The following is a 23,734-nucleotide window of genomic DNA, read 5'->3' as shown; positions in this document are numbered from 1 at the left end:
AAAGGATGCTACAAATTGCTTGTAAACATAAGATGCTCAACTTAAAATGAGGAAATGCAGAGTATAGTACCTTACTGTTTTTCACCTGTTAGGTAAACCAAACCGTTTGATTATTATTTTAGTGTTAGTAAAGGTGTGAAGAAACAGGCTTTTGGTGGAAATGTAAATGGTGTAAAGATTTTGAGGGTTAGTAGGCAATATCTATCAAAATTAAATTCTCTGATCCAGAAAATTCTTCTAGAAATTTATTCTGTATAGATGCTGTTGTGGATTGAATTGTGCCCTCCAAAAATATGTGGTATAAATCCTAACACCTATACCTGTGGTTGGAATCCAAGTGGCATAGTGCTTAAGAGCTCAGCTGCTAACCAAAAGGTCAGCAGTTCAAATCCACCATCCGTTCCTTGGAAACCCTATGGGGCAGTTCAGCTCTGTCCTCTGGGGTCTCTATAAGTCAGAACTGACTTGAGGGCACCTAACAACATGCCTGTGGTTACAATCCCATTTGAGTTCTTTGTTATGTTAATGAGGCAGTATTAGTGTAGGGCTCAAGATAAAAAAGAGCGAAATAAGCAAGCAAGTAAGCAGGTATTGAGTACTGGGGAAAATACTCACCACATGATGGCCAGTGACCTTCTCCCAAAGCAACAGAAAGAGAGGGAGCCTCCCCCTAAGCCAGTGCCCTAAATTTGGACTCCTAGCCTCCTAAACTGTGAGAAAATAAGTTTCTGTTCATAAAAGCTGCCCACTTGTAGTATTTCTGTTATAGCAGCACTAGATAAGACAGATGCATTTTTTAAATTGTTGCAAAAATGTATATATAACACATTTGCCGGTTCAACATTTTCATAGATGCATTCTTGTATTTACATAAAGACTCATATATAGTAATATCCATGTGACATTGTATAGGAAGCTAAAGATTAGAGATAATTTCTAAGTGTTCCTTAGTAAAACCAAACAAACCAAACCCGTTGCCATTGAGTCGATTCCGACTCATAGTGACCCTATAGGACAGAGTAGAACTGCCTCATAGAGTTTCCAAGGTGGATTTGAACTGCTGACCTTTGGTCAGCAGCCATAGCCCTTAACCAGTATGCCACCAGGGTTTCCTTCCTTAGTAAAGGATAGGTTAAATAAGTTAAATTTATTCACGTTATGAGATAATTTGTAGCTGTAAAAAAGAATGAAATCTGGAATGAGTATGGAATAATCTTAAAGTAAAAAGCAAGGTGTAGGCCATTGTGTAAAGTATATCTTCATGGGGTAGAGAGAGGATATATATTATATATATATTTGATATGCCCAGAAAATATTTGGGGGAAAAGGAACTGCTAACACTATTATTTATAAGGAAGGGGCTGTGATCCTTGGGTAGCAGTTAGTTCTTACAGTATTCTGTACCATGTTGTTTATTGCTACCTTGCCTGAAATGTCTCTCCCCTCAGCTGGCATTTTAACTGCACATCCTTAAGATACAGCCCAGACACTTCCAGGTACCCTCCTGTTCCCCAGATAATTTTTACTTCGTGCTTCCTATATAGCCTCTACATCTTTGCTCTTATTCTTCCCTGACTGGGTAGAAATTTCTTTGAGGTCATTTTATATGAAGGTACTTCATAAATGTTTGTTGAATAAATGAAGAAGCAGAAAGATTGACTAGGGTATCTATTCATTCGTATTTTTGAGGCATAAGAAATAGTCAATTTGTCTACCTTTGTGTAGATAATTATTTTTATGTGAATCCATGAAAATCATTATTTAAACTCTGACCATTTCAGAGAAGATGAAATTGGGTGTAAAGTTTAGTTAAGAACCTTGCTTTGTTTTATCTTAAAGGGATTGCTCTAAGTATTTTTTGCCTAAATACTGCTTCAGCAAATCAGAATATCACCTCGTGTGTTTCTTTCTACGTATACATACACACTAGAACTAATACGAAGAATGCCACTGTTTTAATAGGAGAAATTAATGAGAATATAAAATCATGAATTCATGCTATAAATAGTAGGGAGTGGTAGAGAATTAACTATTGCGAAAAATATAGTACTTCTATAATTAGTAAGAAATAGTGTTTGGGTCATTTGCAGAGGACTCTCTGATACAACAGTGGAAACCCTGGTGGCATAGTGGTTAAGAGCTACAGCTGCTAACCAAAAGGTCGGCAGTTCAATTCCACCAGGTGTTCCTTGGAAACTGTAAGGCAGTTCTGCTTTGTCCTATAGGGTCGCTATGAGTCAGAATCAACTTGATGGTACCAGCTTTTTTTTTTTTTTTTTCCTGATATAGCATGCATTAACTGCTAGTGTTTTTTAATTAAAAACAAAAAAACCATTGCCATTGAATTGATTAATAGGCAGGAAAATTCAGTTCCCTCACACAGATCACATTGTTTCATATTTTTTTATAAGTATCTTAGATCATTTAGGTAGAAAATAAGGAAATTACTTAATTTTACTCCAGAAAGTAAATGGGTATAGAAGCTTTCTTTTTTTTTGCTCTGGGTGCATTTGCAAATTGCAATAAAGTTGAGCTTTGTTTTACCAATATTTGAAGATCAGGGGCAACCAGTATCAAAGCACAGGGCCTCAGTAAGGTGAGAAATCTAGTCACGAGACCCTTTCTGTAGTATATTGGAGTTATAAAAGGCTGGATCCTCAGGGTGATGATCATCCATCTTGGGGAATTACAACCTACATTTAAAATGCCTGAGTCTTCTGGCAGACCTCAAGCCTTAATTGTGTACTGTGTACACTGCATTCATAATTCGAAGGTGCCTGGCAGAATCAAACACAAATCCTCTTAAAAGGAAGATGCCTTCATCCTGGGTCTCACATTGTTTCTCTAAATAGTTGTTCAAGTAAAAGATAAGCAGGCCACGCAAGAAAACAAGACAAGTGATTACATATAACATATGAACCCTTAGAAATATCGTGTATTGGAATAGTTAGACATATGAAAAATTGTAATTTCTATTTTCAAAGTAGTAAAGAGTAAGTTTGACTATAGTTGCAAACAGTAGAAAACTAAATGTGACTGTCATAATCTCTTTGTGCTGCTATAACAGAAATACCATAAGTGGGTGGCTTTAACAAACAGATTTATTTCTTACAGTTTAGGAGGCTAGAAGTCTGAATTCAGGGTGCTGACTCCAGGGGAAGGCTTTCTGTCTTTCCTGGCTCTGGGGGAACACCCTTGTCTCTTTTCAGCTTCTGTTCCTCAGTTCTTGGTGTCTTGTTACCTAGTGCTGCTATAGCAGAAATACTGCAAGTAAGTGTCTTTAACAAACAGAAATTTATTTTACAGTTTAGGAGGCTAGAAGTCCGACTTAAGGGCACCAGTTCTAGGGGAAAGCTTTCTCTCTGTTGGGTCTGGGGGACAGTCCTTGTTACCAGTCTTCCCCTGGTCTAGGAGCTTCTTAGTGCAGGGACCCTAGGTCCAAAGGATGTGCTCCACTCCTGGCTCTTCTTTTTTGGTGGTATGAGGTCCCTCTCCTCTGCTCGATTCTCTCTTTCATATCTCAGAAGAGATCGATTCAAGATACAGCCTAATTCTGTTGATTGAGTCCTGCCTCGTTAACATAACTGCCTCTAATCCTGCCTCATTAACATCATAAAGGTTGAGATTTACAACACATACCCAGACCAAACCCAGTGCCGTGGATAGGGTAATTACATCAGATCACAAAATGGAGGACAACCACACAACACTGGGAATCATGGTCTAGTCAAGTTGACACATATTTGCGGGGAACACAGTTCAATGCATGACACTTGGCGATCTTCATATGGCATGTATCTTCCACTCCTTTATGTTTCCTTCTTTGTGCCTAATTTGTTCTTTTTATATCTCAAAGGCGATTGGCTTAAAACACACCCTACAATGATATGTTCTCATTAACACGACAGATAGAACGCTATTCCCAAATGGGATTACATCCACAGGTATAGAGGTTTAGGACTTATGACACGTATTTTGGGAGACATAATTCAATATGTAACAGTGACCTAGGAGATTTGAAAGAATGTATGTCAAAAGAACTTCTTGAACTGAAATAGGATAATTAAAAATAAAACCCAATGGACAGGTTTAAGGAAAAAGCAGATATAGCTGAAGAGAGAATTAGTTAACTGGAGGATCTGATTCTGACCTATGGTGACCCTATGTGTGTCAGAGTAGAACTGTGCTCCATGGGGTTTTCAATTGCTGGTATTTTGGAAGTAGATTCTCAGGCCTTTCTTTTAAGGCACCTCTGGGTGGACTCAAACCTCCAACCTTTTAGTTAGCAGCCAGCACGTTAACAGTTTGTAGCACCCAGGAGCTCCAAAACTGGAATATAGGCCAGAAGAAATTATTCCAAATATAGCATAAAGAGAAAAATACAGAGGAAGGGTAAGAGGCATAGAGGATAACATGGGAATGTCTAACATACATTCAATTAGAGTCCCAGAAGGAGGAAGGTGGAAATGGAGCAGATACAATATTTGGAGGACCCATGACTGGAAAATTTTCAGAACTTTATGTAAGACATTGCTTTAGAGATTTAAAAAAAATCTAACAGATTTCAAAAGGATGAAAGAAATCCACATGTACAAAAATTTCGGTGATACTGCAGAAAATCAAAGATAGAACATCTTGAAAGCAGTCAGATAAAGGGGCTAAGCCCTTCAAAAGGTTATTATTAGTTAGATTGGCAGTAAAAAAAAAAAAAAAATAACCCGCTGCTGTCGAGTTGATTCTGACTCATAGCGACCCCTAGCCCTGTAGGGTTTCCATGGAAGCCAAAAAACAGTGGGATGTTTAAATGTCCTGAAAGAAAATAGCTACCAATGACAGATGCTACACCAAGCAAAAATGTCTTGTAAGAATGATAGTAAAATAGACCTTTATACACATAACAGAGTTTGCCATCAGCCATTTTACTCAGCGAAGGAAATTCTGAAGAATTTATTTTAGACAGAAGGAAAATGAAAGTCAGAGTTGAAATAGACAGTCTTAAATATTTGAATAAATATAAGTGACCACTGATTACTTAAACAAAAATTATGCTTAATGAATTTTAAAAAATATTAAAATACCTGACAACAGTAGCCAACTAGACAGGAGAGATGATAAATGGAGAAAAAGTTTTCTAAAGTATTGATTAATGTTAGACATTGATAAGTTAAAGGTTACATGGAACACTCTCCACGGTAACCTCTAAGCGAACAGAATTTGAGTGCAAAACTTCCAAACCAGTAAAGGGGAGACATTTGGAATGATTTTTAAAAATAAAAAATTATCAAAGAAGAAAAAAATGGGAAGAACAAAAACATAGAACAAGTGGGACAGATAGTACAAAGTAGGGTGGGGGTAGATGTAGACCCAAAGATATCAGCAATTCTGTTGAATGTAAATGGACTAATTGTCCTAATGAATAGACAAAGATTTTCAGATTGGATTTTTAAAAATCCAGTGAAATACAGCTTTCAAGATTTTGATATAAACATAAGGATACTGAAGGGCTGAAAGTATAAGTTTTATAAAGTAATATACCATGTAGATACCTATATAAATAAGGCCAGTGTGGCTAAATTAATATCAGACAAAATAGATTTCAAAGTAAGAAAACATTTCTGTTGTTCAGGTGGCTTACTTCATATTGATAAAACTTAACTAGGAAGGCATAATTTTTTTAATTTTGAACACATCTAATAACACAGCAAAAATAGATACAAGGAACAGTAGACAAATAACCAACCACAATGGAAGATTTAGCACTCTTTTTCTTAGTAGTTGGTAGAACAAGCATGCTGAAAATCAGTAAGGACGTAGAAGATATGGAAAACAAAATTAAAACATTTTATCTCTTGAACATATATAGAACACTTGTCCAAAACTCCAGACTACACATTCTTTCCAAGTGTAATGGAACATTTAAAAAAAAATCGACCATATTTTAAGACATAAATTTAGCCTTAAATTTCAAAGCTTTGAAGTCAGATAAATTATGTTTTATTGTCACAGTGTACAATTAAGCAAGAAACCCATAGCAAAACTGACAACTAGAATTATCCCGTTATGTTTAGGAGTTAAGAGATGCACTTTAAGAAACACTGTGGTAAAAAAAGAAAGCACGATGAAAGTTAGAAAATATTTTGAGCTGAGTTATAAAAATATAAAGCAAAAGTTGTGAGAGGCAGGTGTAGTAGTATAGCCATCCCTCGGTATCCACGGGGGATTGGTTCCAGGACCCCCCACAAATATCAAAATCCAGAGATGTTCAAGTCCCTTATATAAGGTGGCATAGTATTTGCATATAACCTACATATATCCTCCCATAAACTTTAAATCATCTCTAGATTATTTATAATACCTAATACAATGTAAATGCTGTGTAAATAGTTGTTTCTTCACAATTTAAAACTTGCTCTGGAAGGTAGCCTTTCTTTTCTGTGAGTTTCTTGAACTCTTCTGGGAATGCCGTTGCTGCCTTGGCATCTGCTGATGCCGACTCTCCCATGCTGTTTAAGTTCTTGAGGCTGTAGTGCTTTACAGAGCTAACCAGCCATCCCTCACTAGCCGTATACTCCTTCTCCTTGCTCTCCTCAACCTCCTCACATGTAGCCTTTCAGGGATTGCTTTGACCATTTAGTTGCTTTTTAGGAGTCATTGTTTCACAGAAACAAAGGTTGCACACAGCACAAGTAGTGAACGAATGAGATATGAGGTGAACAGTGCTCAAATGAGTGCTGGGGAGAGGCTGAGGATCTGTGAAATGGCAGGAGGCTACAAGAGGGCATGCCTACACATCACTTCATTCTTGTGGATTCAGCAGAGTGCTCAGTGCGGCAAATTCAAATTTTGCTTTTTAGAACTTTTTTTTCCTGAATATTTACAATCCATAGTTGGCTGATTCCCTGGAAGTGGAGCCTGTGGATATGGAGGGCTGACTGTACTTAGAAAATGCATAACCTTAAATGCGTTGTCTTAGAAAAGAAGAATGGCTAGAAATTAGTGAGTTAATCATCAATCTCAAGAAGCCTGAATAAGAACTGCAAAAATATGTGCAAATAAAGTAGAAGGACATGATAAAAATAAGAGCAGAAATGAATGAAATGAAAAGCAAACTGACAGCAGGATCATGGAATAAGGACCTCTAAAAAAAACTGTTCTTTATAAAAGCGATAATAACACTGACAAAAGTTGTCAAAATCAAGTTTCTCAGAACTTTGGAAATTAAGCAAAGGCTTGCAACAACCCAAAGAGCATATATTCAAGAAAAGCAGCTGAGTATTTGTTAGCATAATGAGCTTTGTGGATTTTTAGCCTACTGTATTTCCATCCTGCCTTCTCTAGCTCTATAGTAGCCTTGACAACCAAGAGTCCCACAGGCACAGTGAAAATCAGCAACTTAGCAGCCTCTAGAAGGGGAAGGATAGGTTTGGAGCCCCCTAAAAATAACATTCTTGGAGAATTGTCATTGTTTGACCTGTCTGGGGGTTCCCTGAAAATCCCAATTCCCGGGGGTCATCTTTATATGAACTGACTGGGAGGTACCCTCTGCAAAAATCCTTTTACCCAAGGGCATTTGTCTAGAACATTTAGAGGTGAGTGTTTAATTTTGTAGGTGCCTGAGGCAGTGGATAAGAGTTGGGGCAAACAAAAGGCTAACCAAAAAGCTGAAAAGGAAAAACTGGGAAATGAAATGTTCACGGGGGCTTTGAAAAAGCTCTGACATGTTTCTGGGAATATAGAATACCACATGCATAGAGCTGAGCATATGCCCAGGGCCATGCATGTGCTCCAGAAAGACCAGAGAGGGTCTTTACCTCTCTCCTCTGACTGACCTTGAGTCTGCGAAAATAGGATGTGATGGCTAAGGCATAGTTGAAGGCACGTACACACAGCCCATTGTCAAAGCTGGGCGACTTACTGATTCCAGACATTTAAGAAAATCTCTGTGTGGTCCAATATTACCACTAAGCTAACTGAGCAGAGACTTCAGTGGCTATAGTCAACAAAGAATACAGACTGTAGTGGGTTGAATAATGTCCCCCCAAAATTCATGTCCACCGAGAAGCTCAGAATGTGACTGTATTTATAAATAGGTCTTTGCAGATACAGTAAGTTAAGGATCTTGAGGTAAAATCATCCTAGATTTAGGGGGAGCCCTAAACCCAAGGACTAGTGTTCTTATAAAAAGAGGAGAGGGCACACAGAGGCAAGGAGAGAAAAAGCCTGTGTGACAAAAAAGGCAATGATTGAGTCATACTGTCACAAGCCAAGTAATACCTGGGGCCACCTTCTGGAAGAGTCAAGGAAGGATTCTTCTTAGACCCTCCAGAGGGAGCATGACCTTGCCAACACCTTGATTTTCAAACAACAAAAACAACAAATAGCAATAACAAGAAACCCTACAGAGAGGGGAAAATTTCTGGTTTCCAGAATTGTCGTATATATTATTTAAATTATCCAGTTTTCAACAAAGAATTATGAGATAAAATATTGCCCATACACAGGAAAATAAGCAGTAATTAGAAATTTTCTCTGAGGAAGCTCAGATAATTAGTAGACAAAGTCTTTAAATCAACTGTTTCAAAGAACTAAAGGAAACTATGTCTAAGGAATTAAAAGTATGAGGACAGCGTCTCACCAAATTGAGAATATCTGTAAAGAGATAGAAATTAAAAAAAAAGAGCCAAATAGAAATTCTGGAGTTGAAAATTGTAATGACTGAAATGAAAAACTCAACAGAGTAGTAGTACAATGGCAAATTTAAGTTGGCGGAAAAAAGAATCAGTGAACTTGAAAATAAGAAAATTGAGATTAACCAGTATGAACAGGAAAATAATGGTAAAACAAATGATTAGTCTCAGAGACCTGCTGAACACCATCCAGTGTACCAGCATACACATAGAAGAGAAATGAACAGAAAGAATACTTGAAGAAACAGTGGTAAAAAAAAAAACTCCCCAAATTTTATTAAAAACATTACACATCTTCAAGAGGCTTAGCAGACTCTAAACCCAGAACCCAGTGCCATCGAGTCGATTCCGACTCATAGCATTGTTTTTTTTTAGCAGACTCTAGATAGGGTAAATTTGAAGAGAACTATACCAAGACTTTTTTTATACCAAGACATATAATCAAACCATCAAAAACCAAAAATAATCTTGAAAGTAGCAAGAGAAGCAATCCATTACATACAAGATAACCTCATGAGATTAACAGCTAACTTCTTACCAGAAACCATGGAGATAAGAAGGCAGTGGGATGGCATTTAAAGTGCTAGAGGTGGGGGAGGAGGGGGATGGGGATGGGGGAGAGACTATCAACTAAAAATTCTATATACAGCAAAACTATCCCTAGGTAAACAAAAGCAGAGGGAATTTGTTGCTAGTCTATCTGCCCTGCAGGAAATACTAAAGAGAGTTCTTAAGGCTGACATGGAGGAACACTAACTTGAATGAATATGAAGAAATATAGAATAATGGTAAAGTTAACAGCATAGATAAATATAAAAAACAGTGTAAAGGTACTTTGTGTGTAAATCTTTTCTCTTGATTTAAAAGACAACTACATGAAGCAATGATTACAGACCTGTGTTAAGTAAAAATGGGCTTATAATGTATAAAGATATAATTTGTATGATAGTAATAGCACAAAGGAGAGGGAAGAAACAGAGTTATATAGGAGCAAAGTTTTTGTATACTATTGGAATTAAGTTGCTATTAATCTGAACTAGATTTTTATTAATTGAGATGTTAATTGTAGTACCTAGGTCAGTCACTAAGAAAATAATGCAAATATGTAGTAAAAGAAATGACAAGAAAATTAAAATGGTATACTAGAAAATAATTAACAAAAAAAGTAATGTTGGAATGGAGGAACAAAGAGACATAAGACATAAAAAATAAATAGCAAAATGGCAGACATTAATCATACCTTATCATTAATTACAAATGGAGATAGTCCTATTAGAAGGCAGATATTGGCAGAATGGATGAAGAGACATGATCCAAGTGTTCACAGTCTATAAGAGACATTTCAGATGGAAAGACCCAAATTGACAGGAAAAGGATGGAAAAAGTTTTACTATGCAAACAGTAACAAAAAGGGAGCTGGAATGGCTATACTAATATCAGACAAAATGGACTTTAAAATTGTCAGTAGAGACGAAGGGATTTTATAATGATAAAAGGGTGAATCCATCAAGAACATATAACAATTATAAACATAATGCACCTAACAAATGAGCCCAAAAGACACTAAGCAAATACTGACAGAATTGAAAGGAGAAATACACAATTCAGCACTTTTACTAATGGATAGAATACTAGACAGATGATCAACAAGAAAACAGAAGACATAAACAACATTTTTAAGCAAATTTGTCTTAGAACACTCCACTTAAAAACAGCAGTATACATGTTCTACTCAAGTGCATATGGGACATTCTCCAGGATAGATTACATGTTAAGTCAGTAAGTTGAAAAGGATGGAAATCATACAGACTTTGTTGACCAACCACAATGAAATGAAATTAGGAATCCATAAGAAGGAAATTCACAAATACATGGAAATTAAACAGTACCCTCCCAAATAACCAATAAGTCTAAAGAAGAGATTACAAAGGATATTAGAAAATAATTTGAGATGAATGAAGATGAAAACCCAACATGTCAAAAATTTATGAGATATAGTTGGAAGTGTTTCTTAGAGGGAGATTTATAGCTGTTAATGTTCAGATGCATCAATTCTTCTGTCTTTTTTTCCTTATCCAGCTTTCAAAATACTAGGGAGCCAGAGTAACTAATATGACTTAGAAAAGGAACAAAGTAGGAGGATTCATACTTCCTTGTTCAGTACTTACTCAAAGCCACAGTAATCAAGACAATGTGGTATTGGCATGAGAATAGACATACAGATCAATGAAATAGAATTGAGACTGTAGAAATAAACTTAAATTAGTAGTCAGTTGCAAGGGTTCTAAGACAATTTAATGGAGGAAGAATAGTTTTTCAGCAAATGGTGCTGGAACAAATGGATATTCACATGTAAAAGAATACAGTTGGATCCCTTTCTCTTACTATATACAAAATTAACTCAAAAGGAAAAACATGATAAATTAGACTTTATTGAAATAAAAAATGTACTTCAGGAAAACCTACAAGGAAAGGAAGGGACGACTCACAGAATGGGAGAAAACACTTGAAAATCATATAGTTGATAAAGGACTAGTGTCCAAAATATACCAAGAACTCTTATAGCTCAACAATAAAAAGGCAAATGACTCAATTTAAAAAATAGGGCAAAGAATTTGAATAGCAGCCTCTCCAAAGGAGACATGCAAATGGCCGGTAATCACACGAAAAAGATGCTCAACATCATTAGTTGTTGCTGTTGTTAGCTGCTATTTGAGTTGAACCCGATTCATGGCAACCTTAAGTACCACAGACCAAAACGCTGCCTAGTCTTTTGTTATCCTCACCATTGCCAGCATATTTGAGTCCATCATTGCAGCTGTTGTGCCAGTCCATCCCACTGAGGGTCTTCCATGCCTTGTTGATCCTCTACTTCACCAAACATGATGTCCTCTAGCAGTTGATCCCTCCTGATGATGTGTCCAGAAACCCTGGTGGTGTAGTGGTTAAGAGCTACGGCTGCTAACCAAAAGGTTGGCAGTTCAAATCCACCAGGCGCTCCTTGGAAACCCTACCGGGAAGTTCTGCTCTGTCCTATAGGGTCGCTGTGAGTTGGAATCGACTTGACAGCAGTGGGTTTGGTTTGGTTTTTTTGGATGATGTGTCCAAAGCAGGCGAGCCAGACAGTGTTCTGTTGTGATTCATAAGGTTTTCATTGGCTAGTTTTCAGAAGCAGATCACTAGGCCTTTCTTCCTAGTCTATCTTAGTCTGGAAGTTCCACTGAAACCTGCCCATCATAGGTGACCCTGCTGGTATTTGAAATACTGGTGGCATAGCTTGCAGCATCATTGCAACACGAAAGCCAAAAACTGACAAGCTGACGGATGGGTGGTGGCGTTAGTCATTAGGGAATTGCAAATCAGAGCTACAATTAGATGCCATTTCATACCCACTTCAAAAATAGGAGCAATATAACAATTGTTGATAAGGATGTAGAGAAATTGGAACTCTGAAAATTGCTGGTGGGAATGAAAATAATGCAGCCACTGTGGAAAACAGTTTGGTAGTTCCTCAAAAAGGTAAACAGAGTTACTGCATGACCCAGAAATTCCATTCCTAGCTATATACCCTAGAGAACTGAAAACATCCACACAAAACTGTACACAAATGCTTTTAGCAGCATTATTCATAACAGCCAAAAAGTGGCAATAACCCAAATATCTAATAAAAAAAATATCTATCAGTTGTTAAATGTATAAATACAATGTGGTGTATCCATGCAATGGACTATTCTTCATAAAAAGTAAAGTTCTGATACATGCTACAATATGGATGAAATCTATGAAAGAAGCCATGCAAAAAAGGCCCCATACTGTATGATTTCATTCATATGAAATGCCCAGAATGGTAATTAGAGGCAGAAAGTAGTGGTTGCCAGGGGTTTGCGGGGAGAAGAATGGGAAGTAACTGCTAATTGCTATGGCACTTGTTTTGGGGGAGGTGAAAATAATCTGAAGTTAGATAGATAGTGGTGATGCTTGCATAGCAGTATGGTTGCACAGCAGTATGCACTTTGAATTATATCTCAATATAAAAAAGTAAATATGATGGAGAGTTTCAAGAAAACTAAATGTTGTTTTTTTGCAAAAACTGAAAATAGATAAGACTTTCAAGAGACCCATCAAGAGAAGGCAGAAATAATATCAGGAATGAAAAAGACACTGTGACTTCTGATCTTGTAGATACTGAAAATGTAATAAGGTATTTTAAATAACTTATACTGTTAAATGAAAAACATTCTATCAAGTTCATAAATTCTAAGAAATATAATTTATAAAAACTGGTACAAGAAGAAATAATAATAATTTGGGCTGAATGGTCTTATAACCATTAAAGAAATGAGTCAGTAATTAAAAAAAAACTGACAAACTTTTAGATTTAGATAGCTTAACACATGAGTTCTATTGAAAGATGAAATAATTCCTGCCTTATTTACAGAAATGATATGACCTTGATATAAGAAAGTGTCGTAGTAGGCAAATTGTAGGTCTGATTGCTATAGGATAATGCATTAGTGCAGAGTTGGGTTCACCCTAGCGCTGCAAGGTATAGTTAACATTAGAAAGTCACTTAATGCAGTTGACCACATTATCAGATTGAAGGGGAAAAGCCATATTATCTCAATATATGTAGAAAAGTTACATGAAGAAATTCAGTATATTGATAGAGACACTGTTAGCAAACTGAGAGGTAAAGCATCTTAATCTGGTAATTGCTATATATGTATATATGTATGTAGGTACACACACACATACACATATATATGTATACATATAAAATGGAAACACTGGTGGTGTAGTGGTTAAATGCTACGGCTGCTAACCAAAGGGTCGGCAGTTCAAATCAGCCAGGCGCTCCTTGGAAACTCTATGGGGGCAGTTCTACTCTGTCCTATAGGGTAGCTATGAGTCGGAATCGACTCGACGGCACTGGCGGGGTGGAGGGGGGGAATATATAAGATATTTATTGGTGAAACATTGAAAGCTTTCCATTTGAGATCAGGAACAAAACCGATGCAGGCTGTCATCGTTTCTATTCATCATTAAGGTCCTCACCAGCTTATTTAGGCAAGAAAAAAAAAAAGCAAAATACACAACTGTCATTAGCATGTGAAATAATTGTGAACACAATAAATCCAAAATCATCTACAGGCAAATTATTAAATTAGTAGCATTAACAAGACAGTTTTGTAAAATCCCAAACCCCAAAGTACCTTGACATAAAATGATTTAGAAAAATCAATAGTATTCCTACATAGCAGCAACACTTAGAAACTGAAAAAAAAAAAAATTATGATAGTATTAAAATAAGCAAGCACCCAGGAATCATTCTAAAAATGATGTATAAGACTTCTTCATGGGGGAAAATATTAAAGCCTTACTGAGATATTAAAGAAGTCCTAAATAAGTAGAAATGCTGTGCTCAGGGATTTGAAGCCTCATTTTTTTAATGATGTCATTTTGCTCCAGTTTATTTATAGATTAAGGGCTATCCAAACCATAATCTCAAAATATTTATTTATTTTTACATAGACAAGGTATTTATAAAATTTATAAGGAAATGCAAAGGGTAGAGAATAGCCAGGATACTTTGGGAGAGGAAAAAGAACAAGGTGGCACAACTAGATCTACTAGATATTGAGATAGGTTTTGTAATTAGAACATTGTGGTATCAGCACAAGGCTAAGCAAAGAGAATTTTGCAAGACCAACAACTTATTCATTGCAGATACCCTTTTCCACCAACATAAAAGGTGACTATGTATGTGGACCTTTCCAAGTGGGATACACAGGAATGATTCAGGCTATATCTGTGGGAGATGGAAAAGCTTGATATCATAAGTCAGAACAAGGCCAGGGGCCAACTGTGGAACAGACCATTAATTGCTCATATGCAAGTTCAAGTTGAAGCTGAAAAAAATTAAGATTAAATCCATGAGAGCCAAAATAGAACCTTGAGTATATTCCACCTGAATTTGGAGGCCTCCTCAAGAATAGATTTGATGCATTGAACACTAATGACCGAAGACCAGATGAGTTGTGGGATGATGTCAAATATGAAGAAAACAAGAGGTCATTATAAAGACAGGAACAAAAGGAAAGACCAAAATGAATGTCAGAAGAGACACTGAAACGTGCTCTTGAACATAGAGTATCTAAAGTGAATGGAAGAAATGATGAAGAAAAAGAGCAGAACAAAATTTCAAAGGGCGGCTTGAGAAAACAAAGTAAAATATAATGACGTGCTAAGAGCTGGAGATAGAAAACCAAAAGGGAAGAGCATGCTCAGCATTTCTCAAGCTGAAAAAAAAAAAAACTGAAGAAAATAATTCAAGCCTCCAGTTGCAATATTGAAGGATTCTACAGGCAGAATATTGAACGACACAGGAAGCATCAAAAGGAGATGGAAGGAATACAGAGTCACTGTACCAGAAAGAATTGATTAATGTTCAGCTATTTCAGGAGGTAGCATATGATCAAGAACCAGTGGTACTGAGGGAAGAAGTCCAAGCTGCACTGAAGGGAATGGTGAAAAACAAGGCTCCAGGAATTGATGGAATACCAATTGAGATGTTTCAACAAATGGATGTAGCACTGGAAGTGCTCACTCATCTACGCCAAGAAATTTGGAAGATAGCCACCTGGCCAACCAAGTGGAAGAGATCCATATTTGTGCCCATACCAAAAAAAGGTGATCCAACAGAATGCGGAAATTATTAAACAATATCACCTATATCACACGCAAGTAAAATTTTGCTGAATATAATTCAAAAGCAGTTGTAGCATTACATAGACAGGGATCTGCCAGAAATTCAAGCCAGCTTCAGAAGATGATGTGGAACAAGGGATATCATTACTGATGTCAGATGGATCCTGGCTGAAAGCAGAGAATACCAGAAAGATGTTTACCTGTGTTTTATTTAGTATGCAAAGGCATTTGGCTGTGTGGACATAACAAATTATGGATAACATTGTAAAGAATAGGAATTCCAGAACACTTAATTGAGCTTGTGAGGAACCTGTACATAGACCAAGAGGCAGTCATTTAAGGAGAACAAGGTGATACTGGGTGGTTTAAATTCAGGACAGGTGTGCGTCAGGGTTGTATGCTTTCACCATGCTTATTCATTCTGTATGCTGAGCAAAGAATCCAAGAAGCTGGAATATATAAAGAAGAATCTGTCATCAGAATTGGAGGAAGACTCATTAACAATCTGTGATATGCAGATGACACAACCTTGCTTGCTGAAAGCAAAGAGGACTTGAAGCACTTACTGATGAAGATCAAAAACTACAGCCTTTAATATAGATTACACCTCATCATAAAGGAAACAAAAATCCACACAACTGGGTTAGTAAGCAACATCATGATAAGAAAAGATTGAAGTTGTCAAGGATTTCGTTTTATTGGATCCGCAGTCAACACCCATGGAAGCGGCAGTCAAGCAACATATTGCATTGGACAAATCTGCTGCAAAAAAACAAAGGCTGTCACTTTGAGGACTAAGGTAAGCCTGACCCAAGCCATGGTATTTTCAGTCGCCTCATATGCATGTGAACCTGGACTATGAATAAGGAAGACCAAAGAAGAATTGATGCATTTAAATTATGATGTTGGCAAAGAATGCTGAATGTATCATGAACTGCTGGAAGAACGAACAGGTCTGTCTTGGAAGAAGTACAGCCAGAGGCTCCTTGGAAGCAAGTATGATGAGACTTCATCTCACATACTTTGGACATGTTATCAGGAGGGACCAGTCCCTGGAGAAGGACATCACGCTTGGTAAAGTAGAGGTCAGCAAAAAAGAGAATGACTTTTGATGAGATGAATTGACAAATGGTGGCTGCAACAATGGGCTCAAGCGTGGCAGCAATTGTGAGGATGGCACAGGACTGGGCAGTATTTCGTTCTGCTATAATAGGGTTACCGTGAGTTGGAATTGACTCAACAGCAATGGGTTTTTTTTTTAATGAGTTGGAACCAACTTGACGGCAACTAACAACAATGACAGACTGATGGAACAGATTAGAGATCCTGGAAGTAGACCAACACATATGTGGACACTTGCTCTTTGACAGGTGGCCCTATAGAGCAGTGGCAAAAGCACTGTTGTTAAGAAATGGTGCTAGGAGAGTTGGGCTTCCATCAGGACAAAAACAAAATTGGCTCCCCATTTCACAGCCTATACAAAAAAATCAATTCTAGGTGGGCTATAAAGTGAAAGGCACAACTATAAAAGTTTTAGAAATAAGAGTTTTCTATGTCCAGCATTCATCAAACAAGACACAAAAAGCCTAAAACATAAAGAAAAATTTGATGGTACATCAAGTTCATCAAAATACACCATAAAGAGAGTGAAAAAAAAACAAGTATAAAGTAGAAATACGTACTTGAAACACATGTAACTAACAAAGGGCTTATATTTAGACTATAATAACCAATAAGAAAATATACAAACCAATAGAAAAAGACTTGAACAGGCATTTTACAAAAGAAGAAATTCAAACTTTTAATAAGTATATGAAATTGTGCTCAACCTCACTATTAATCAAGAAAGTGTAAATTAAAACCATTATAAGATTTAACTATGTTCCTACAAGTTGCAGAAAATTTTGAAGTCTGACAAAATCCAGTAAAGTTGAGGAGGAATGGAGGAATTGGAACTGCAGATATAATTTTAAATTGGTGCAGTCACTTTGGAAAGGTATTATCTAGTGAGGTTAAACATATGCGTGTATATGCAGTTACCTAGCAGTTTCTTTTGTGTAGATAGACACATGCTTATGAATGTTCATGACAGCAGTGTTTGTAATTGTCCAAACTCAGAAGTAGCCCAAATGTCCATTAGCAGTGGAATGGATGAATAAATTCATGCAGTTGAATATTATACAGCAATGAAAATAAAGGAGCCACAGCCACAGGTAACATCATGGATAAATACTACAAACAATGTTGAGTTAATCAGACATAAAAGAATATATAAAGTGTATTTCCATTTATATAAAGGTCAGAAACAAAACTATGTTGTTCAGAACATAACATTCTCCCTGTTGCCGTCGAGTTAATTCTGACTCACGGAGACCCTATAGGACAGGGTAGAACTGCCCCATAGGGTGGTTTCCAAGTAGCGCCTGGTGGATTCAAACTGCCGATGTTTTGGTTAGCAGCCGTAGCACTTAACCACTATGCCACCAGGGTTTCCATAACATTCTCAGTAGAGGTGATATGACAAAATTTTTATTACTTAGTATATAATTTCTCTGAGTTTTCTTGGGTCTCAGAGCACCATTTACACAGACATTGAGTTCAAGACCAAAATAATCTACGAGTTAAGTTCAAGAAAGATGTGCAAAGTGTCTGCAAGATCAGTCCTACAATACTGTGGTTTATGCATTGTTGTGATTGGAAGGGAAACCCTGGTGGCATAGTGGCTAAGAGCTACCGCTGCTAACGAAATGGTCCACAGTTCAAATCCACCAGGCATTCCTTGGAAACTCTATGGGAGAGTTCTACTCTGTCATATAGGGTTGCTATGAATCAGAATTGACTCGATGGGAAGGGGGTTTACAGGTGATTGGAAGACTGTCAATTGATTGCTTGATGTAGAAATCATTGAGAGAGGTATTCTCTATGAGCCTATTAGGTGCCATTGGCTACCTTGTGGATGTTGTTGATGTTTGATCCTTGGTACTTTTGTATGTGACTTGAGTTTTGAGAATTAAATAAAAATAGTTTCTATTTTATATTTTAATTCAATGAAAGTTACTCAGTCCATCATTAATTACATCAAGTGCTGAAAAAAAAAATGTCAGTATCTGAATGCCTATCTAGCAGCTAGTTGAAAGTTATCTTCTCATATCAAGCAAAAATTAGACATTGTTGTTAGTTGCCGTCCAGTTGATCCCAACTCATGGCAATCCTATGTGTGCACAGTGGTACTCCTCCATAGAGTTTTCAAGGCTGTGACCTTTCAGAAGCAGATCAGCAGGCCTGTCTTCAGAGCCCTCTCTACATGGGTTCAAACTGCTCACCTTTCGGCTAATAATTGAGTGCTCAACCATTTATGCCATCCAAGGACTCTTATACCTTTACTGGTGTCACAGAAACTTCCTTTGAGAATACCTCACATTCTAGTAGTTCAGAGTGAGCTGCCCTACTAACTACAGTTCATGGAAGTAAGATGCATGAGATACATAGGTAAAGAAAACAGGACAAACAGTATATGCCCAGACATACACAAACTATCACAACATTGTTCACTGGAAATTAATTTTTCAGTTGTTTCACTTTTGCTAGAAAAGGAACAGTTTTGAATGATATTTTAAATATTTGATTGCATTGCTGTTATTACCATTATGTATTTATATAAATAGATACTTTGCCTATGTAATGTAATGCAGCATGTTTTGTAACAAATTATAATGAAATTACTCAGCAAGTATAGTTTTAAAATTAAATATTAATAGTTTTAACATTTTTAATTTAACAATTAAAATTTTTATTTTGTTGTAACCCTGCATTGAATAAAAAGTAAGCTTTATGCCTTCTTTTTACATATAAAAGCACAGATACACAAACAGCCAGCATATAAACAGTATATCTCTAACATAATTCAGTGGAGGGCAAGTAGGAAAAAGTGTCTGGAAAGGCTCCTTAGGGGGTGATAATGGGGAAAAAAAAAAGATTGAGAAACTGGTGTAGAAATACAGAGGTGGTAAAACTATAAAGAAAAGTAGGGAAGTGAATTACAGTAACATTCAGGATAGTAGTTAACTCTGAGAGTAGAGAGGTGTCTATGTTTTTAAGGGTCACATGGCAGAAGGGTGCTTCTAGGATACTGACAATTGTCTGTTTCTTGATCTGGGTGGTGGCCACACAGGTGTTTGCCTTATAGTTATGCACTAGTGTGTATGTTATGTTTTATATATGTTTCTGTATGTGTATTTCTCAATAAAAAGGTTAAAATAGTTTGTAGACTTCAGTGTAAAATATAGGTTTTGGGCATTATTTAGATTTTACATAGGCATGATTGTGAATTAAATCTCAAACTCAGTAAAATTTCTCAATTAAAAAATAAATTTGGTTGAAAAAGCAAAGAAGTTTCCTGAATAAAATGAATGCTTCGAAGGCCAGTATAACAGGGGCAGGGGTTTGGGGACCATGGTTCCAGGGGACATCTAAGTCAATAGGCATAATAAAATCTATTTAGAAAACATTCTGCATCCCACTTTGAAGGGTGGCATCTGGGGTCTTCAATGCTAGCAAGCAGCCATCTAAGATGCATCAATTGGTCTCAACCCACCTGGATCAAAGGAGAATGAAGAACACCAAGGACACAAGGCAATTACGAGCCCAAGAGACAGAAAGGGCCCAATGAACCAGAGACTACATCATCCTGAGACCAGAAGAACTAGATGGTGCCCAGCTACAACCAATGACTGCTCTGACAGGGAACACAACAGAGAACCCCTGAGGGAGCAGGAGAGCAGTGGGATGCAGACCGCAAATTCTCATAAAAAGACCAGACTTAATGGTCTGACTGAGACTAGAAGGACCTTGGTGGTCGTGGCCCCCAGACCCTCTGTCGGCCCAGGACAGGAACCATTCCTGAAGCCAATTCTTCAGACATGGATTGGACTGGACAATGGGTTGGAGAGGGATGCTGGTGATGAGTGAGCTTCTTGGATCAGGTGGACACTTGAGCCTATGTTGGCATCTCCTACCTGGAGGGGAGATGAGAGAGTAGAGGGGGTTAGAAGCTGGTGAAACGGACACGAAAAGAGAGAGAAGAGGGAGGGAATGGGCTGTCTCATTAGGGGGAGAGCAATTGGGAGTATGTAGCAAGGTGTATATATATTTTTATGTGAGAGACTGGGATTTTTTAGCAAGGTGTATATATATTTTTATGTGAGAGACTGACTTGATTTGTAAATTTTCATTTAAAGCACAATAAAAATTATATAAAAAAAATAGATTTGGTTGATTAAAAGCTTTTACTGAACAAAAACAGAAATGGCAGTTGTTCTTTTTTTGTTGTTGTTGTTCAGGTGGGCCCAGTTCTTCATCCATCCACTAATGATCAGAGATGCAATTGACCGTGAAGTTGAAGCTGTTGATAGTGGTAAGAGAAGTGCTTTATGTCTTACCATAATTTTTACTGTCCTTGAATTTTATTTAGCACATTTATCATTCTTTCTCACTAGGTCATTTAATCTTTATGTCATAAAGGGCTGAATTGACCTGGATGTGTCATGTTTATTGCTTAAATCATTAAATGTCTAAAATATGAAGTCATTAAATGTCTAATTGAAATAAGTCAAAATGATGGTAGATTATAGTTTTTTCAACCTTTATTTTTTGAGGGTTCTAACATAGTGACCAGTCTTTTCCAGGACATGAGTCTAATTCTTAAAGCCAATGACCCACTGCCGTCGAATCGATTCTGACTCACAGTGACCTTAAAGGACAGGGTGGAACTGCCCCATGGGGTTTCCAAGGTGTGCCTGGTGGATTCGAACTGCCAACCCTCTGGTTAGCAGCTTTAGCTCTTAACCACTACGCCACCAGGGTTTCCTTAAAGCTAATAAAAAGCTAATAGTAGGTGTTAAAACTTCATAAGTTCACTTTTTTTTGCATGAAGAGACATTTTCTCTGAGGCTTTATTAAGTACTAGCCTGATAATTTATGTAGCTTACCCTTTGTCACCTATGTGTGTAGGTCCTTTGTGGTTTGAATTTTGGTAGTTCTGAAAATAGTTGTAGTATATGTATAGATGAAGAAGCTAAATCTCTGAGCAGAAAATGCATTTAATTCTATTTTGTGACTGTTTCTTTTATTTTTGGGATTTAAAGAATGAAGATCATAAGGAAAACTGTGTGCTTGTCTAGGATGAGGCTTCATTATAGAGCTGTACTACAAATATTCCTTAATTATAGAGTACTAATAAATAAATAGTATCACTGTAGATTGACCTTGCTTGCCTTGTTTTAGCATTAGAAACATGCAATACTAGACTTGGGGGAATTTCAGTTCACATAGATTAGGCTTGGCTTGCAGCAACTGAAGAGGCAAAATATCTGTATTTGTTCCTCCTTTTGTAGTATTTTGCTTTTCGACTGGATTCAGTGTCTAGTACTGATAATGATGTATTGCGTTCACTAGGCCGAGTGAGCTACAGATAGCGAGAAAGAGCCATCTATCTGAAAGTCAACAGACCTGTGTTGTACTTACAGAAATGTCACTAGCTTTGACCCTCGATGTATTTGTAAAAGGGGATGAGATGATGTTAGGTTCTTCTTAGCTCTGCTAGTTTGTTGAAGTCAAGGACAATGTTTTCTTCAGTTTTGTTACTTGGCTACCCCAGTGTCTGTTTATCTTAGACATAGATAAATATTTGTTAAATGGATGAAAGAACAAAAAAACTGTGGAAATATCTGAAAGCCCATTCAACTTTTTTTTAATATATCATTTTTATTTTGGTAAAATTTATATAATATAAAATTTGCCACTTTAACCACTTTTAAGTGTAGAATTTTGTGGCATTAATTATATTCTTAATGTTGTACAGCCATCACCACTATCAATTTTCAGAAATTTTTCATTACCCCAAACGGAAACTCTGTAACCCTGAAGCAATAATCCAATTCACCCCTTTCCCCAGCCCCTGGTAACCTCTAATCTGCTATTTGTCTGTATGGATTTACTTATTCTGGGCATTTCATGTAAGTGGAATCATACGATATTTGTCCTTTTGTGCCTGGCTTATTTCATTTAGCATGTTTTTAAGATTCATCCATGTTGTAACATGTATCAGAACCTCATTGCATTTTATAGATGCATAATACTTCATTGTATGTATATACCACATTTTGTTTATCCATTCATCTGCCGTTAGACGCTTGGGTTGCTTCTACCTTTTGGCTATTGTGAATAATGCTTCAACGAACAGTGTCTATTTGTGTCACTGCTTTCAAGTCTCTTGGGTATATAAAATTTCCCTAAGAGTGGAATTGCTGGGTCATATGTTAGTCCTGTGTTTAACTTTTTGAGGAACTGCCGTCTTTTCCACAGTGACAAAGTTCTTGTTCTTAGCCATCATATTTTATTACCAACATAGTTGGCTTTGGAGAAAGTTTAAACAAAGTATATGACAAAGGTCCCAGATATATGGAATTTGATTTACATTGTATTAGCACTTTCATCATTAAGTCTTGGACATAGCATACTGGAGCTGAAACCTTAAGATCATTATCTACTCTGTTTCAGTTGAAAGATAAGAGGAAACCCCTAGAGGATGAATTTTCTTACCCAAAGATACACAATGTGTTAAGTGATAGAGCTGACCCTAGATTAACTTCCTAATTTCAGCCTTACATCACGTTTCATGAAGTCAATTTTTATTACTTTCTTCTTTTCGGTGCTATAAGCTTGAATTTCCAGCAGATGCTGAATTTCATTTTATTAAAAGTGTTCCTTTAAAATTGACAGAATATCAACTTGCAAGACCTTCTGATGCAAACAGAAAAGAAATGTTGTTTGGAAGCCTTGCTAGACCTGGACATCCTATGGGGAAATTTTTTTGGGGTAAGATACTATATAATTCATCTTTGTATTTCCTAGTTAGGGATGGCATTGGCCAAATCTGCAAAAAAAACCTCTTTCAAGTATTAAAGAAGCAAAGATGTCACCTTGAGAACTAAGGTGTACCTGACCCAAGCCATGGTATTTTCACTCTCCTCATATGCATGCTAAAGCTGGACAATGAATAAGGAAGACCAAAGAAGAATTGATGCTTTTGAATTATGGTATTGGCAAAGAATACTGAATGGACTCCCAGAAGAATGAATAAATCTGTCCTGGAAGAAGTACAGCCAGAATGTTCCTTAAAAGCAAGAATGGTGAGACTTGTCTCACATACTTTGGACATGTTTATCAGGAGGGATCAGTCCCTGGAGAAAGACATCATGTTTGGTAAAGTAGAAGATCATTGAAAAAGAGGGAGACCCTCAATGAGATGGATTGACACAGTGGCTGCAACGATGGGCTCA

At 36.9% G+C, this 23,734-nt stretch overlaps 1 protein-coding gene across 3 annotated transcripts in view; it reads left to right on the top strand.

Annotated features, from left to right (window-relative positions):
- NRDC (nardilysin convertase) overlaps positions 1–23,734 on the top strand; it is an 82,041-nt gene that overhangs the window by 24,877 nt on the left and 33,430 nt on the right. For all 3 annotated transcript variants that reach the window (XM_064281952.1, XM_023549610.2, XM_023549613.2), the window contains 2 exons: positions 20,735–20,808; positions 23,175–23,270. In XM_064281952.1, coding sequence (XP_064138022.1) covers positions 20,735–20,808; positions 23,175–23,270 — 170 coding nt within the window. The remainder of the gene's footprint in view (positions 1–20,734; positions 20,809–23,174; positions 23,271–23,734) is intronic.

The sequence above is a fragment of the Loxodonta africana genome, chromosome 3 (genome assembly GCF_030014295.1).
Source record: "Loxodonta africana isolate mLoxAfr1 chromosome 3, mLoxAfr1.hap2, whole genome shotgun sequence".
NCBI classification, from domain to species: Eukaryota; Metazoa; Chordata; class Mammalia; order Proboscidea; family Elephantidae; genus Loxodonta; species Loxodonta africana.
Note: the sequence above shows the minus strand (reverse complement) of the source record. Positions and strands in the feature narration are given on the sequence as shown.